Source organism: Neolamprologus multifasciatus, chromosome 18, assembly GCF_963576455.1.
Source record: "Neolamprologus multifasciatus chromosome 18, fNeoMul1.2, whole genome shotgun sequence".
Lineage (NCBI taxonomy): Eukaryota > Metazoa > Chordata > Actinopteri > Cichliformes > Cichlidae > Neolamprologus > Neolamprologus multifasciatus.
The window spans coordinates 12168063-12182272 of record NC_140456.1 but is presented as its reverse complement, the minus strand read 5'-3'; the positions used below and the strand labels follow the sequence as shown (position 1 = coordinate 12182272).

Here is a 14210-nt window from a genome sequence, read left to right as displayed (position 1 = left end):
GAACACGAGAGGATTGTGATCAGTGAAGACCTCTACAGGTTGGGAAGTAGATCCCACATACACATCGAAATGTTGAAGAGCCAGAAGCATGGCCAGAGTCTCCTTTTCAATTGTCGAGTACCGTCTTTGATGAGTATCGAACTTCTTGCCAAAGAAGCAGACAGGATGACTCACTCCTTGTCCATCATCTTGAAGAAGAACAGCTCCAGCCCCCGCCTCACTGGCATCCACTTCAAGCTTGAAAGGTTTAGAAAAGTCTGGAGCAACAAGAACAGGTGAACTCGACAGAAGACCTTTTGCACATTCAAAAGCATGTTGACACTCAGGACTCCAAATGAATGGTATCTTCGGGCTACACAGGTTTGTCAGTGGTGTTACGACTTCAGAAAAATTCCTACAGAAACACCTGTAGTAACCAACCATCCCTAGAAATCTGCGCAGCTCACGGCGTGTTGTTGGCACAGGAAAGTTGAGGATGGCATTAACCTTTGCACTGATAGGGCGAACCTTGCCTTGCCCAACTTCCTTTCCAAGGTAGGTCACTGTAGCCTTACCAAACTCGCATTTAGCCAAGTTGAGGGTCAAGGAAGCATCAGCTAAACGCTTGAACACAGTGGCTAAAGTATCGACATGCTCTGACCAGTTGGAAGAATAGATGACCACATCATCAAGATAAACATTACAGTTTGCTACACCAGATAATACAGTTGACTTTAACCTCTGAAAGGTAGCAGGAGCATTTCTCATTCCAAATGCCATGACTGTATATTGTAAAAAGTGATCAGGTGTTACGAAAGCTGAGATTTCTGATGCTCTTTCTGTCAAAGGTACTTGCCAATAACCTTTAAGAAGGTCAAGCTTACTCACATAAGCAGCAGATCCGACGCTGTCAATACAGTCCTCAATACGGGGCTGTGGGAAGGAATCAGGTACTGTTACTGCATTTACCTTGCGGAAATCTGTGCAAAAGCGAGGTGTTCCATCTGATTTTGGCGTAACCAGGCACGGAGAGCTCCATGGACTATAACTTGGGATAGCCAATCCATGCTTCAGAAGGTAGTCTACTTCTTTGTTCATCATTTCCCTTTTTGCCATATTCACACGGTAAGCATGCTGCTTAATAGGCACTGCATTCCCAACATCAATGTCGTGCTCTATTACAGTAGTACGGGAAGGCATGTCCCCAAAGAGTTTTAAATGAATGTTGATGAGCCTTTCAATGTCCAACTGTTGCTCACGGGTCAAGTGAGACAGATATATAGACAACTGGGACAGTACCTCAGAATTAAGCATTCTGGCGTTCTGGTAGCTGGCATCACAAAGTTTGAGCCCGTCCTCATCTGAACTCGACCTCAATCCTGAAGAAGAGTTCAACAAGAGAGTTTCTGGAGATGAGATTTGCTCTGATGGAGATGCCACAGACTTATCTGCAGGACCACAGAGAGGATCAGCTCTAGAATGAAAAGGTTTGAGCATATTGAGATGGCACAGGCGCGTTTTACGCTTCCTGTCTGGGGTTTTAATCACATAGTCAGTGTCATTTACTTTCTTATCCACCTGGTATGGTCCACAGAAGCGGGCAGACAATGCAGAGCTAGCAGTTGGTAGAAGAACCAAAACCTTGTCACCTGGATTGAAAGATCGAGGAACGGCTTTCTTATCATACCAACTCTTCATCTTCCCCTGAGCAGAGGAGAGGGCTTCTGCAGCTGCCAACCTGGCCTTATGGAGGCGCTCCCTGAACTGTGAAACATAATCCAGAACATTAGTTTTCACAACATGGTCTGTTGACAAGAACTGTTCTTTCAACAACTTCAAAGGTCCCCGAACAGAGTGACCAAATACTAGTTCATTTGGGCTAAACCCAAGGGATTCTTGCTTAGCTTCACGCATAGCAAACACCATCAGGGGTACTCCCTCATCCCACTCTTTTCCAGTATCCAAGCAGTATTTCTGCAACGTTGCCTTGAGTGTCTGATGCCAGCGCTCTGAAGCTCCTTGAGACTCAGGGTGGTACGCACTTGACACAACATGCTTAATCCCAAGCGTCTGCATGACCTGCTTGAAAAGTTTAGACAGAAAGTTAGTTCCTTGGTCTGTCTGGACTACTTTTGGTAGACCAAAAGTAGTAAAGAACTTTGTCAAAACTTTAATCACCAAAGGTGCAGTTATTCTTCTGAGTGGGACAGCTTCAGGAAAACGAGTCGAAGTACACATTGCAGTCAGTAAAAACTGATTACCATTCTTCGTCTTGGGCAATGGACCAACACAGTCCACAATGACACGTTCAAAAGGTTCACCGAGTACTGGTATAGGATGAAGAGGAGCTATAGGAACTGTCTGGTTTGGCTTTCCTGCAATCTGACATGTTTTACAAGTGCGGCAAAACTCAACTACATCAGCCTTCAATCCTGGCCAAAAGAAATGGTTGAGTATCTTATTGTACGTTTTTGTAACTCCCAAATGACCAGACAGGGGGTGCTCATGTGCAAGGGAGACTACGTAGTGACGATACTCAAGAGGCACAACAATCTGGTAAGTAGTGCTCCAGTCACAGTCATCAGAACAGCTTCCCTCTACGGCCACTGTTAAAATTGGGTGTGCAGTCCACTTGCGCATCAAGACCCCATCTTCCAAGAAATAAGAAGCCTTTTTGTATCGTTTGTTACTTCGGGAACAGATTGCACTTTTCCACCAGCAATATCATTTCCCAAAATGAACTGCACCCCTTTTATGGGAAGTGAGGGGCGTACTGCCACAGAGAAAATGCCATTAACCAACTTTGACTTGATGTGTACATAATGCAAAGGAGCTTCAACATAGCCCATTTCAACTCCTTGAATCAGAATGCTACCATGACAAGAGGAAAGGTCACTCAAGGGTAACACATCAGATAAAATCACAGATCGTGACCCTCCCGTATCTCTGAGTATTCGAATGGGTTTTTCATCCTCAGGCTTCCCAGTCAATGACACAGTGCCATCTAAGAGGAAGGGTTTGAAGCAGGGATCAACTCCTTCACTTTGGTCCCCTCTCTCAGCATGAATGGTTTTAATTAAACCCACTCCTTTTGGTGACTGGTTCTTGCGTTTCAAAGCAGGACATTCAACAACAACATGGCCAAGTTTATGACAATAGAAACATTCCCTTTCAGTCCTTGAAGCAAAAGTCTGTCGTGGGCTTGAAGGATCCTTTCGTGGGGGAGGTTCTCTGGTGGCAACTTCACGTTTCTGCACAAAAACAGTTTTATGAGTCAACACAAATTCATCAGCTATCACAGCTGCTTCTTTCAAAGTGGAAACCTTCTGTTCATTAAGGTGTACAACAATGCGTTCTGGCAGGCCATTTTTGAACTCTTCCAGCAGTATCAGTTCACGTAAGGAGTTGTAGTCAGGAACTTTACTTGCTGTTATCCATCTATCAAAAAGAGTAGCTTTTTCACGAGCAAACTCTACAAAAGTCTGATTTGCTGTTCTTTTGTGATTGCGAAAGCGTTGCCTATATGCTTCGGGAACCAGTTCATAAGCAGCAAGGATAGCAGACTTCACTACATCATATTTAAAACTTTCTTCCAAAGACAAAGCAGAACAGACTTCTTGTGCTTTGCCTACCAATTTGCACTGGAGAAGCAATGGCCAAACTTCTCTCGGCCAGTGCAATGAGGCAGCAACACGTTCAAACACATTGAAATATGTATCAACTGATTCACGAAATGGAGGTACCAACACAATGTTTTTACTCACATTAAAACCACCTGGGTTTACATGGGAGGAGGTTGTTTCAACAACAGATGAATTTGCAGAACTAGGTTGAGTAGTAGTGCTTCTTGAAGTCTGTGCCTGTAACTCCAACTGATGCAGTCTGACCTCCCTTTCAGTCTGCAACTCCAGCTCCAACCTTTTCAGCTTTAACACCTTTTCTGTCTCTGCTTCCAACTCCAACCTGCGAAGATCCAGCTCTGCCTGACGAGCTTGGGCTTTATCCTGAGCCTCCAATTGTAACTTAGCCAAACGTACCTTGAGTAACACTTCTTGTCTTGAACGAGGAGAAGATGGAGTAGCAAAAGAAGGTGAGCCATTAGTGCTTAACTTTTCCACCGTTTGTTGCTCCACAGCAGCAGGGTCTTGTCCTTCCTCCTTTAACACAGCAGGCTTCACTCCTTCGTTAGGGGCCCTGTCAAGAGAAACTGGTAAACGAGGTGGTTTAGAAGCAGGTAGCAGGCCTTCTTCCACAAGTTTGTTTGAAACAGCAATTTTCAAGTCCTCTTTCACCAATTGCCTTGATACATTTAACTGAAAGTGTGCTGCTACAGCAAACAAATCATGTTTCCTACACACGTTCAGCTCCTCCCAAGAAGGACTACTCAAAAATGCACTCAAATTGAAAACACCAGTTGCCATACTAACTACCTCTGCCAAGTAAACCAGTGGAAACAAACAGCTCCAAACCTTCACCATCCAAAAAAAATGGATTAAACAGGGTGATCTCCCGGATGAGCCCCCAATTTATGTTACGTCCCCTGGCTAGTCTAGGGGGTTGGAGGGACGAACATAAAGGGGGATAGAGAAGGAGGAGCCAAGATGGTAATTTTAGCAGGTTTATTTAACATTGGAGATGGGATTTGAGTCCAGACTGAGGTGTAACGTCAGGGAGAGCCAAGGCCAACATAACAAACAAAACATCCCTGATGTAGAAAGAAAAGAAACTTACCTAACTCCAAAGAAACAAAATATACAACCTATAACCATAACCTACCTAACAGCACATAAACAGGAAAAAACAGGGTGTCAAAGCAAAAGGCAGCTCTCCCCTACAAACAGTCTGGACATGACAACAACAATGCTCATACCAGCTACAAAGGCATGCAAGCCTGCTCAAGTATGGCAACCAAAATGGCCAGAGGCCCAGAAGCACAGCTCCACAGGCCTTAAATAGTGCTCTGCTGATTACCAATCAGCCGGACTCTGCGCAGCATCCAATCAGGACAGAGGAGGTGGAGCCTGGACAAAACAAAGAGTTAGTAGTGAGAAGAGACATCCTCCTAGGGGATGTAACACTTAGGCATAGTGTGAATAGGGGTTGACGTACTTGGGAAGGGATCTGAGAACTGGGTTGCAGGTGGCTGATAGTTGGTGTCGTAAGCCATCACCTGTGTTCAATGCTGATCATTCACAGTGGATGTAGATGGCCTTTTTTACTGTTCTTTCAACCCATCTGCCATCTTTGTCCATCTTTGTCCATCTTTACTCTGAGGTCACCTCTCTTCCACCTGAATTACGGCCACCCTAGCTGAAGTTTGTCCTGTTAAGGTGGCTTTCTTATGTTGTGCCATGCATTTGTGCAGTCCCTGTTTGGTTTCTGCTATGTAGACGTCCAAACACTCCTCACTGCACTCAGCTCATAAACTGTTTTTTACCCTGTGTTTGGGCGTTCTGTCCTTGGGATGAACCAGTTCATGTCTGAGGCTGTTGCTCGGTCATAAAAACGCACCATATTGTCACACTTGGAGAAAGTTTTTCTCTGACAAGCCTGCTACATAAGGAAGTGCAGATGAAATGAATGCTTGAACAAAATCTACACTGTAAAGAAGAATGGACCAAAATTCTTTCACAACAATGTGAGAAACTGATCAGTCACACAGAAATGATTATTTTGAGTTACTGCAGCTAAAGGTGGTTGTTTTGAATAATGATGTGGGCCTAGTTTTCCATGGGATGAACTTTGACCTCTGGGCCATTCTGGTTGACTGGCATTCTGCATGCAGCAAGGATCAGTTGATTTCACATCATCTTTTATTTTAAAACAATTTCACTTTCAACCACGCTCATTCATTTCAACACTATGTCGATCAGTTTAAAGAGTATTGCCTTTTATTCTCTTCTTCTTCTTCTTCTTCTTCTTGTTATTCTTAACTATATAGCCTCAAAATGTTTATTTTTGCCTCTGTTACTTTTTACATTTGAAGAAGATGTCTGTGATACCTATAATAAAAGAAGGAATAGAAGGTTTTGTTTTCAGTAAGTTTGTGAGGTTTTACGGTCACACACTACATTTTGGAAAGAAACCCTGAATCCTAACAAAGTCATGTTTGCTTACAATGAAAACTCCACAGGGTATCTTTAATCTCCAGTGTCCCCAGTGGCGCCAGAGGATGGAATTACAAAACATTGAGAATTCATATCCCCTGTTACCCAGAAGGCAATTATCCCCCATCCCACTGGCAGAACAATACAATCAATCACTGTAATTTCATTTGATCCCTTGGCTCCTGCCTGTTTATGCCAACAGAGTAATAAGTTTAATCTTTATCATACGCTTATCGAAAGCATAACAAATAGAGAAGGGCTCTCAAAAAACCTTTGATGAAATGTTATTACCCAGAATGAATCATAGAGATGGGTAAAGATTTGCTTTCCAATCTAGTTACTTTCGGGGCTTGCACGGTCCCAAAAAGCATTTTACACTCTAATAAGGAGGAGTGAGTAGGAAAGCATAAATGGGGCAGGAAGGCGAATGAAGAGCTCCACATGCCTTCACCACTCAACGTCTTCTCAGATTGGCTCAATGGACTTCAAATTGACCTCTAACTTGGAACTGGAAACTCAGATTATCTTCAGCTTAATGCTGATGCATATTCTTATTACTGTCTGCCAGACAATGTACATAATAGAGAAACAAGGTTATACAATAAACTGAACAATCCAAGTAGAGACAAGTCTATGTAAAAAAAAAAAACAAGTAATTTGTTTGACCAAATTGGTTTATTTAACTGGAGAAGAAAAGTCTGTTACTCCATGTTTGCTGGAGGAATTAATGATTTCACATAAAGTCTGTTGCTTCAGGCGGGTTAGCTAAAATGCAATTGTGAGTCTTTAGCACCAACCCAAGAGCTCACGCTGTTTGGATATTCAAAGACCAGAATAAGATCCATTATTTAGTGTTAAACGAGGCTCTTGTTTTGATGCAGTACAAATCTAACTGCCGGCAGAGTTTGAACCATAATTAACTCGGGCTACAAATTAGATGCAGTGCTTGTTGTGTGCTAATTGCTGAGGATTTATTGAGGCAAGAGTGGGAGGGGAAGAGAAAAGGAAGAGAAGGAGAGAGAGGTGCAGTTGCTCCCAGACAAATATAATGCGATTAACAAGCGGTTGCCTTTGCAGGGCAAAAATCTGGCTACAAGCAAGATTGGCTTCTTTCCAAGCGATGCTGTGAGGCCTTGCCCGTGTGTAAGTGTGCATGTTTATTGTAATCAATAAGACAAATTTATTATCATTACAATGCATTCAGTGTATTGATGTTTTGGCAGAAGAAAGTAGGTCTTTTTTTTGCAGTTTTCTCACTGTAGAAGATGGATTTTAGCTATTAGATATACCTTGAATATCACATAAATGACCTCTACCCTCTGATCTGACTCAATCAAAACTCAAAATAACCACAATTATTTTTCTATGCCAGGTTCCAAAACCTGTCGATTATTCTGCCCAGCTCTGGTAAGTGGCAAAAATAAATGTCTAAGGATGGCCACAGTTCATTCTTACTCCAGATTATAGATAATGTTGGCTATACATTGTCTATGACAATGCATTGTGAGTGGATCAGTGTAATTACAGTAGCTGTTTATGGATGTTGAGGTTTGCAGGGCCTATGGAAAGATGCCAAGCTGAGGTCGCCCTCTTGGACCGGGAAAACAGCACGTATCTGATTCGGCACAGGAGTAAAGAGTGCACTGAATATGCAATCAGCATAAAGTAAGTGACATCTTGCTTTCTATTTATTTTCTCCAACATTTTCCACTCTTTTACCAAAAAATAAATAAATAAAAATGAAATAAACACAACACATGCAGTCAGCACCAGTCTTGTGGGCAAAAACACCTTCTTGTGAGAGACGGATGGTGGGAATAATTCAAGCAAACAAAATGCCCACATGCAAATAACTCAGAAAACAAACAATTCATCAAATGTTGAAGTGGATGGGCTGCAGCAGAAGGAGATCATGCTGTGTTCCAGTCGTCACTGCAAAATAAGAAGTTGTAGTGACTATACAATCAACAACATCTAGTAACTGAAGATTGACAAAAAAAAAAAATCATGTCTGGTCTAATGTGTCACAGTTTATACTGAAATGCAAATGTTTGGAAAAGCAGTGTCGCTTCTAAAGGTCTAAAATGAGAAAAGAAACATTTCTTAGGGTTTGTTCTAGCAATATAAACCTATTTGGTCCAATTTTTGAAGTGTCTGCTTTTCTAACAAGCTTCTAAATGTTGACAAAATAGTTGGGAGAAAACATACTGTTCCCAGCCCTCCTAGTATGTAAATGCATCAGTGCTGACTGCTGAGGTAGCTAATTTCCTAAGAGACCATCTTATCAACGAAAAAATTTCACTATTCTTGACACAAGCATCCAACAAATTAAAAATTCATTTTCACAGTGAAAAAAAAATCCTTCACCCAGCAAAAAGTTCCGCCGTTTGCTCTACAGGCGTGAAGAAATAAAACTGAATTCATTAAATCCTGTTGTTGCTTTGTTGGTTAAAATCTGAGGAGTTTCATCCTGGGGGATTTTTCTATAACGCTGTCTCTCGCTGAAATGGATCCAGGGATGCATCTTGTTATGGTTTTACACAGTTACTTAATTTTGCACTTTGGTGCGTTTGTGGGTTAAATTTCATCAGTTAAGTTTATTTCACGCAACGGTTATTATTCAAGGTTACGCTAAACTGCATTTGCCATTGTTGTGGTTTATTTTACAACTTTTCTATAAGGACAACAATTAATTAAACTTGGCCCTTCTCTAGTTATATAATTATAAGTTATATAATAAAATTATGTCAAGTTAGTGCCAGGGCTCTGTGTGCAGGCGGATGGAGAGGAGGATCCAAATGCGAGACTCTGAGACTGAATTGAAACTGAGAACCTTAGCTTTATTGCTGGTGATAAACAAAAACATGAACTGAACAATGACACTGAGAACTGAACACACAGGCATAATTCTGAGGGTAAGACGCGACACTGAGCACAGGAAAACACAGGGCTAATATACACAGGGTGGTAATCAGGGAATGGGCAACAGGAGGGAGACACAGCTGGGAGAAATTGGACTAACGAGACAGGGGGAGCAAAGCTGCACACACTAACATAAAACATAGACTTTCACAATAAAACAGGAAATAAGACACAAAGACACAGACTAAGAAACACAGACTTAACACGGGCAGAACTAAAAATAAACCAGAATAAGCTGGAACATAGAACATCATCATAATCATCATCATCATCATCATCACAAGCACTAAGAGAATAAGAAAACAATCAAACACACCAAAGTAACTTGAAACGCAGATTCATCATAAAACCCAACAAAGCACCAGAGAAACATAAAGAACAATCCATCATTCAAAAATAAACCAAAACATAACTCAAAATACTGGGTCAAACTGACCCAGAACCGTGACAGTTAGAGCTTACTGGTCTCTTAATTAGATTAATTAGAAATACAGTACTTGCAGTACTTAGAAATATAGTACTAGAGATAGATAAATGAGTAAATACCAAATAAAGCTTTCAAAATGATGATTTCATGTTGTAACGGAATAAAGCCATCCAAATCTATCTGCCCGTATGTGAAAAAGTAATTATCCACTAAATTTGCCGAGGGTGGCACAATCTGGAATCAAGTGTTTGCGATATCTGGCAATGAGTCTTTCACATCACTGTGGAGGAATTTTGGCCCACTCTTCTCTGCACATTTGTTTTAATTCAGTCACACTGCAGAGTTTTTGAACATGAACGGCCTGTTTAACATCAAAACAAAGCCTTTCAATCTGATTTAAGTCTGGCCACTCCAAAACCTCAATTCTTTTTTTTTTTTTTGCCATTCAAAGGTCAACTTGCTGGTGTGTTTTGAATCATTGTCCTGCTGCATAACCCAAGTGCGCCAGAGCTTCAAGGCACAAACTGATGGCCGGACATTATCATTCAGGATTTTGTGTTAGAGAGCGGAATTCATGGTTTAAGTAATTAAAGCAAGTTGTGTCAGTCCTAAAGCAGCAAAGCAGCCATAGACCATCACATAACCACCATGTTTGACTATTGGTATAACATTGTTTTTAATAAATGCTGTATTAGTGTTACACCACATGTAATGGGACCCAAACTTTCCAAAGTTAAACTTTTGTCTCATCAGTCCATAGAATATTTTCCCAAAAGTCTTGTAGCTCATCAAGATGTTTTTCAGCAAATTTGAGTCGAACCTTAATGTTTATATTGGTTCGTGGTGGAGTGGTTTTACCTTGAATCTCTCCAATGAATGTCATTTTCCCCAGCGTTTTCCTTATTGTTGAATCACAAAAACTTACTTTAACTGAGCCAAGCGAGGCTTGCAGTTATTGAGACGCTGTTATTTCTGACCTTCTCGATGAGTCATCCATGTGCTCTTGGACTAATTTTGGTAGGCCTGCCACTCCTGGGAATGTTCACAATTTTTCCAGGTTTTCTCCATTTGTCGAATAATGGCTCTCATTATAAGCTTAGAAATAGCTTTGTAACTCTTTTCCAGTGACTTTGTGTCTCAGATGTTTATTCAGGTTTGTGGCATGATGTGTTGCTTTTTTTTTTTTTTTTTTTTTAGCTCTGTTAGCCTACTTCACTTTGTCAGACAGGTTCTATTTAAGTGAATCAGCAGGTGTGGGAGTAACCAGGCCTGGGTGTGGCTAATGAAATTGAACTCAGATTTCCAAAAAAACAGGTTAATCACAGTTATTTCATTATTTAACAAGGGGAGCAATTACTTTTTTGCATTTTTAACCAGGTAGGTTTGTATGGCTTTTTCTCCTTAATGAATGAAATCATCATTGAAAAGCTGCATTTTGTATTTGTACTCTGATTCTCTAAAGCCTGTAATTGTGACAATATAGAGTTAGATTAACAATGTTCCTTTTCTAGTTTTAGTAAAAAACATTTTTTGGTGAAGGAGACCTTGTCCGGCATTTGCACATCATGCCTAAAGTTTGTAGAAGTTCATTTTTGTTATTGTATGACAGTTATTCAACTGAATATAGCATGGGAAAGAGGGGGAATCGTATAGTCTATTTCACCATCTGTCTCAGACGTATATTCAACGAAAACTTGATAGCGTTGCATCAGACTGTTTGATGCTCTTCAGTTATCAGTCTGTGTATTTCAAAAGATGGCTAGAAACACACTTGAGTTGTAGATAAAACATACTTCCCTTAAGGCCTCAACAAATGACTGCTTTATCTACAAGCTGAGTGCCTGCGTACTCCTCTTTTCAAATACAGCCCTGTCCATTTAACTAGTGAATACGTTTCAGGGCACATCAAAGCTTGTTCACTCTGTTAAAAAAGAAAGGACTATCGAGTCCCTCTGACCTGCCATGATGGCTCCAAGAGATTATAACAAGTGAGGGTGCACTCTGAAATAGTGTTTGGATGTTAAGACTATTCAGACTGTGACACACCATTCCAGCCCATTTGGTTTGGTGGACTCATACCGTTCCTCATTCAAAGCTTTGATGTACAGGGCCGGTTTCTGAACACTCCAATCCTAATTGCCTGTCTCAATGCTTAAGATCATTATCAGGATGGCCATTTGAGATAATGGAGCTTTACACAGAGCTGCTACTAATCAACTGGAACTGTCTGGTGTCAAACACTGCAAGCGGTCAGTTTGTGTGTGTGCTGAATGCTGTTTGCATGTGTGTAACACCTTGGGAGCCTTTACGAGGGAAGGAAACATCTTGTCTTCACCAAACAGGGGTTATCTGTCTCTGTGTGTTAGGCACCCTATGACTGCAAATCAGCAACATGTTTCTTACAGTAAAGTCATACATTCAGTACATCCATACAGTCGTACATGCAACTTGAAAATATTCTTTTCATTGGTTATACACTGCACTGAGAGATTTTCAGTCTGTCTTCATATATCAAGGACATGTTAGATACAGCACAGTACAGGAAATGGCTCAAACTCCCAACTTATTTTCACTACCACTTCAATTCAATTCAATTTCAATTCAATTCAATTTTATTTATATAGCGCCAAATCACAACAAAAGTCGCCTCAAGGTGCCTCAAACACTCCTACATTAAAACATATAACTATATACAGTATTATAATCTCAAATAGATGCAGTGTTTTATTGAAACGTTTGCAAACATACATGGGAATACAGTCTACAAGGCAAAACAAAAGGTTTGTCCAATTTTAACAAGCTAGAGACCACACTTATTCTTCAACAAAGCCTGAACTATCATACGCAGGCTTTCTTGTATATTCTTTAAGTAGTCTCCAGGAATAGTTGTCCATGCCTCTTGAAGGACATTTAAAGCTCTTCTTCTTCTTTTTACATCACATTAATGTTGAGGTCCTAGCCCCGGGGAGCCCAATCCATGGCAGATCACATTCAATTGTTTGTTTTTTCTATCCAGGTCTTCTTTTGCTGCATTGACAGTGTGTTCGGGGTTATTGTCATGCTAGAAGTTTATCAATCAGATACTTTCCAGATGGTATTACACACCGAATCAAAATCTGACAATAGTTCTACATTTATAATTTCATCACTCATCATTCTTAAGTGCAACTCCAAGCCATGACTGTAGCATTTGTCCTCTGTCGTACTCTTTTCAGTACATACTGTATGATAACTATGCAGCAAAAATGTAAAGTTTTGATTCATCAGTCCATAAGACCTGGCCAATGATTTTTTTCAGTCCAGTTCCTGTGTAATTTGCCATACTTCAGCCTGTTTCCTTTAATTAGGAAACACTTCTTAACAGCTGCTCTTCGACTAAGATTCAATGTTATATGACATAGTAAAAAATATAAAAGCAAAAAGCTTTCCTCTGAAAGCGGTCAGGTTCAAAGACTGCACTGAAAATGAATGAATAAATGAATGAATGAATGAATGAACCTTGGACAACTGTTGAAAAATATAAAGAAATGAGAGATGGCTCAAGACTTTTGCACAGCACTGAGTGATGATTTAGTTGTTTAATCCACAATATCACTCAATTGCAGCTGCTATATTTACAGTTAGTTGTAATGCAATTGTACTAACTTTCAGTGTGGCAAACACACCAAGTCCATACAATCAGCAGCAGTAATTAGGCAACTCTATTGCAGAATTCACATTCCTTAGTAAAAAGAGGGCACGCTGTACTTTGGTATTATGGTGGCTGTCAAAAGCTGACACTCTTGTTATTCTGTCTGTTTGTGACTGGCTGATTAGAAACTGTTATAGAGTATAATTTATGAGTAAAATAATTACTGTTGTCTAACCCTGAGCACAGTTGTGACACTGTGTCAGCTAATGTATTTAAAGCTGGGGTAGGCAACATATTTTTGGCAGCACTGAACACCGAACAAAGCCCCTGGCTTCATTTTTTAGTTTTTCTACATTTTTTTTGAATTATAATAAAAGGATCAGTCTAATTCTAGCATAATTTTGACTATACGGTGCTTTGGTAAGAGATAGAAATTGGCTCAGCATAGTAACCAACTCTCAGCACAGACAGACCTCAGTGACAGTTCATCATAGAGACTGGACTGATGCAGAAGCATGTCTACTTGATTAACAACCCATGTCTTATTCATCCTCTACAGGTTCAATGATAAAGTCAAGCACATTAAGATTCTGACCAAGGATGGAGGCTTTTACATCGCCGAGAGTCGGGTGTTCAAAACTGTGCTGGTAATGGCTTTATCTTTCTATGGATTTTTGCAGCCTACAATCTGCTATAGCATTAATAAGCATAATCATTTTGACTTTCCACTATTTTTGCAGACCTCTCTTGAGAAAAATGCAATTTCCATACAAGTAAAAATGTACTTTTTAAAATTAAAATTATATAACTTCCACTGGTTTATTTTGACATGTTTGTACCCACTTAGAAAGCCACAGGGACATGCTTTAAAGCTGTGGCTTTATATCGCAGCAGCTGATATTCAAATGTATTCAGTGCTTGCACTTGACATTGATGTAAAAAAAAATACATTGTGGTATGCTGCCCCATGGACACTTTCTCTGTAATACTGTCTGTATTTGCATTGCTTGTACTGTCAAGAATAATGAGCAGCTAACTTTTCAACTTGTCCTTGCATTCACTTCTATAGACTTGTGCACTATACAGTCTGTATTTTTATGGCTTAGCGGTGCTTAGGGTACATTTTGTTTTCTTGTGTGGTTGA

General features: G+C 40.4%; 1 protein-coding gene across 3 annotated transcripts in view; it reads left to right on the top strand.

The window, feature by feature from the left end:
- LOC146497438 (guanine nucleotide exchange factor VAV3-like) overlaps positions 1-14210 on the top strand; it is a 64130-nt gene that overhangs the window by 36059 nt on the left and 13861 nt on the right. For all 3 annotated transcript variants that reach the window (XM_085140506.1, XM_085140505.1, XM_085140507.1), the window contains exons 21-24: positions 7164-7229; positions 7459-7493; positions 7635-7751; positions 13626-13713. In XM_085140506.1, coding sequence (XP_084996632.1) covers positions 7164-7229; positions 7459-7493; positions 7635-7751; positions 13626-13713 — 306 coding nt within the window. The remainder of the gene's footprint in view (positions 1-7163; positions 7230-7458; positions 7494-7634; positions 7752-13625; positions 13714-14210) is intronic.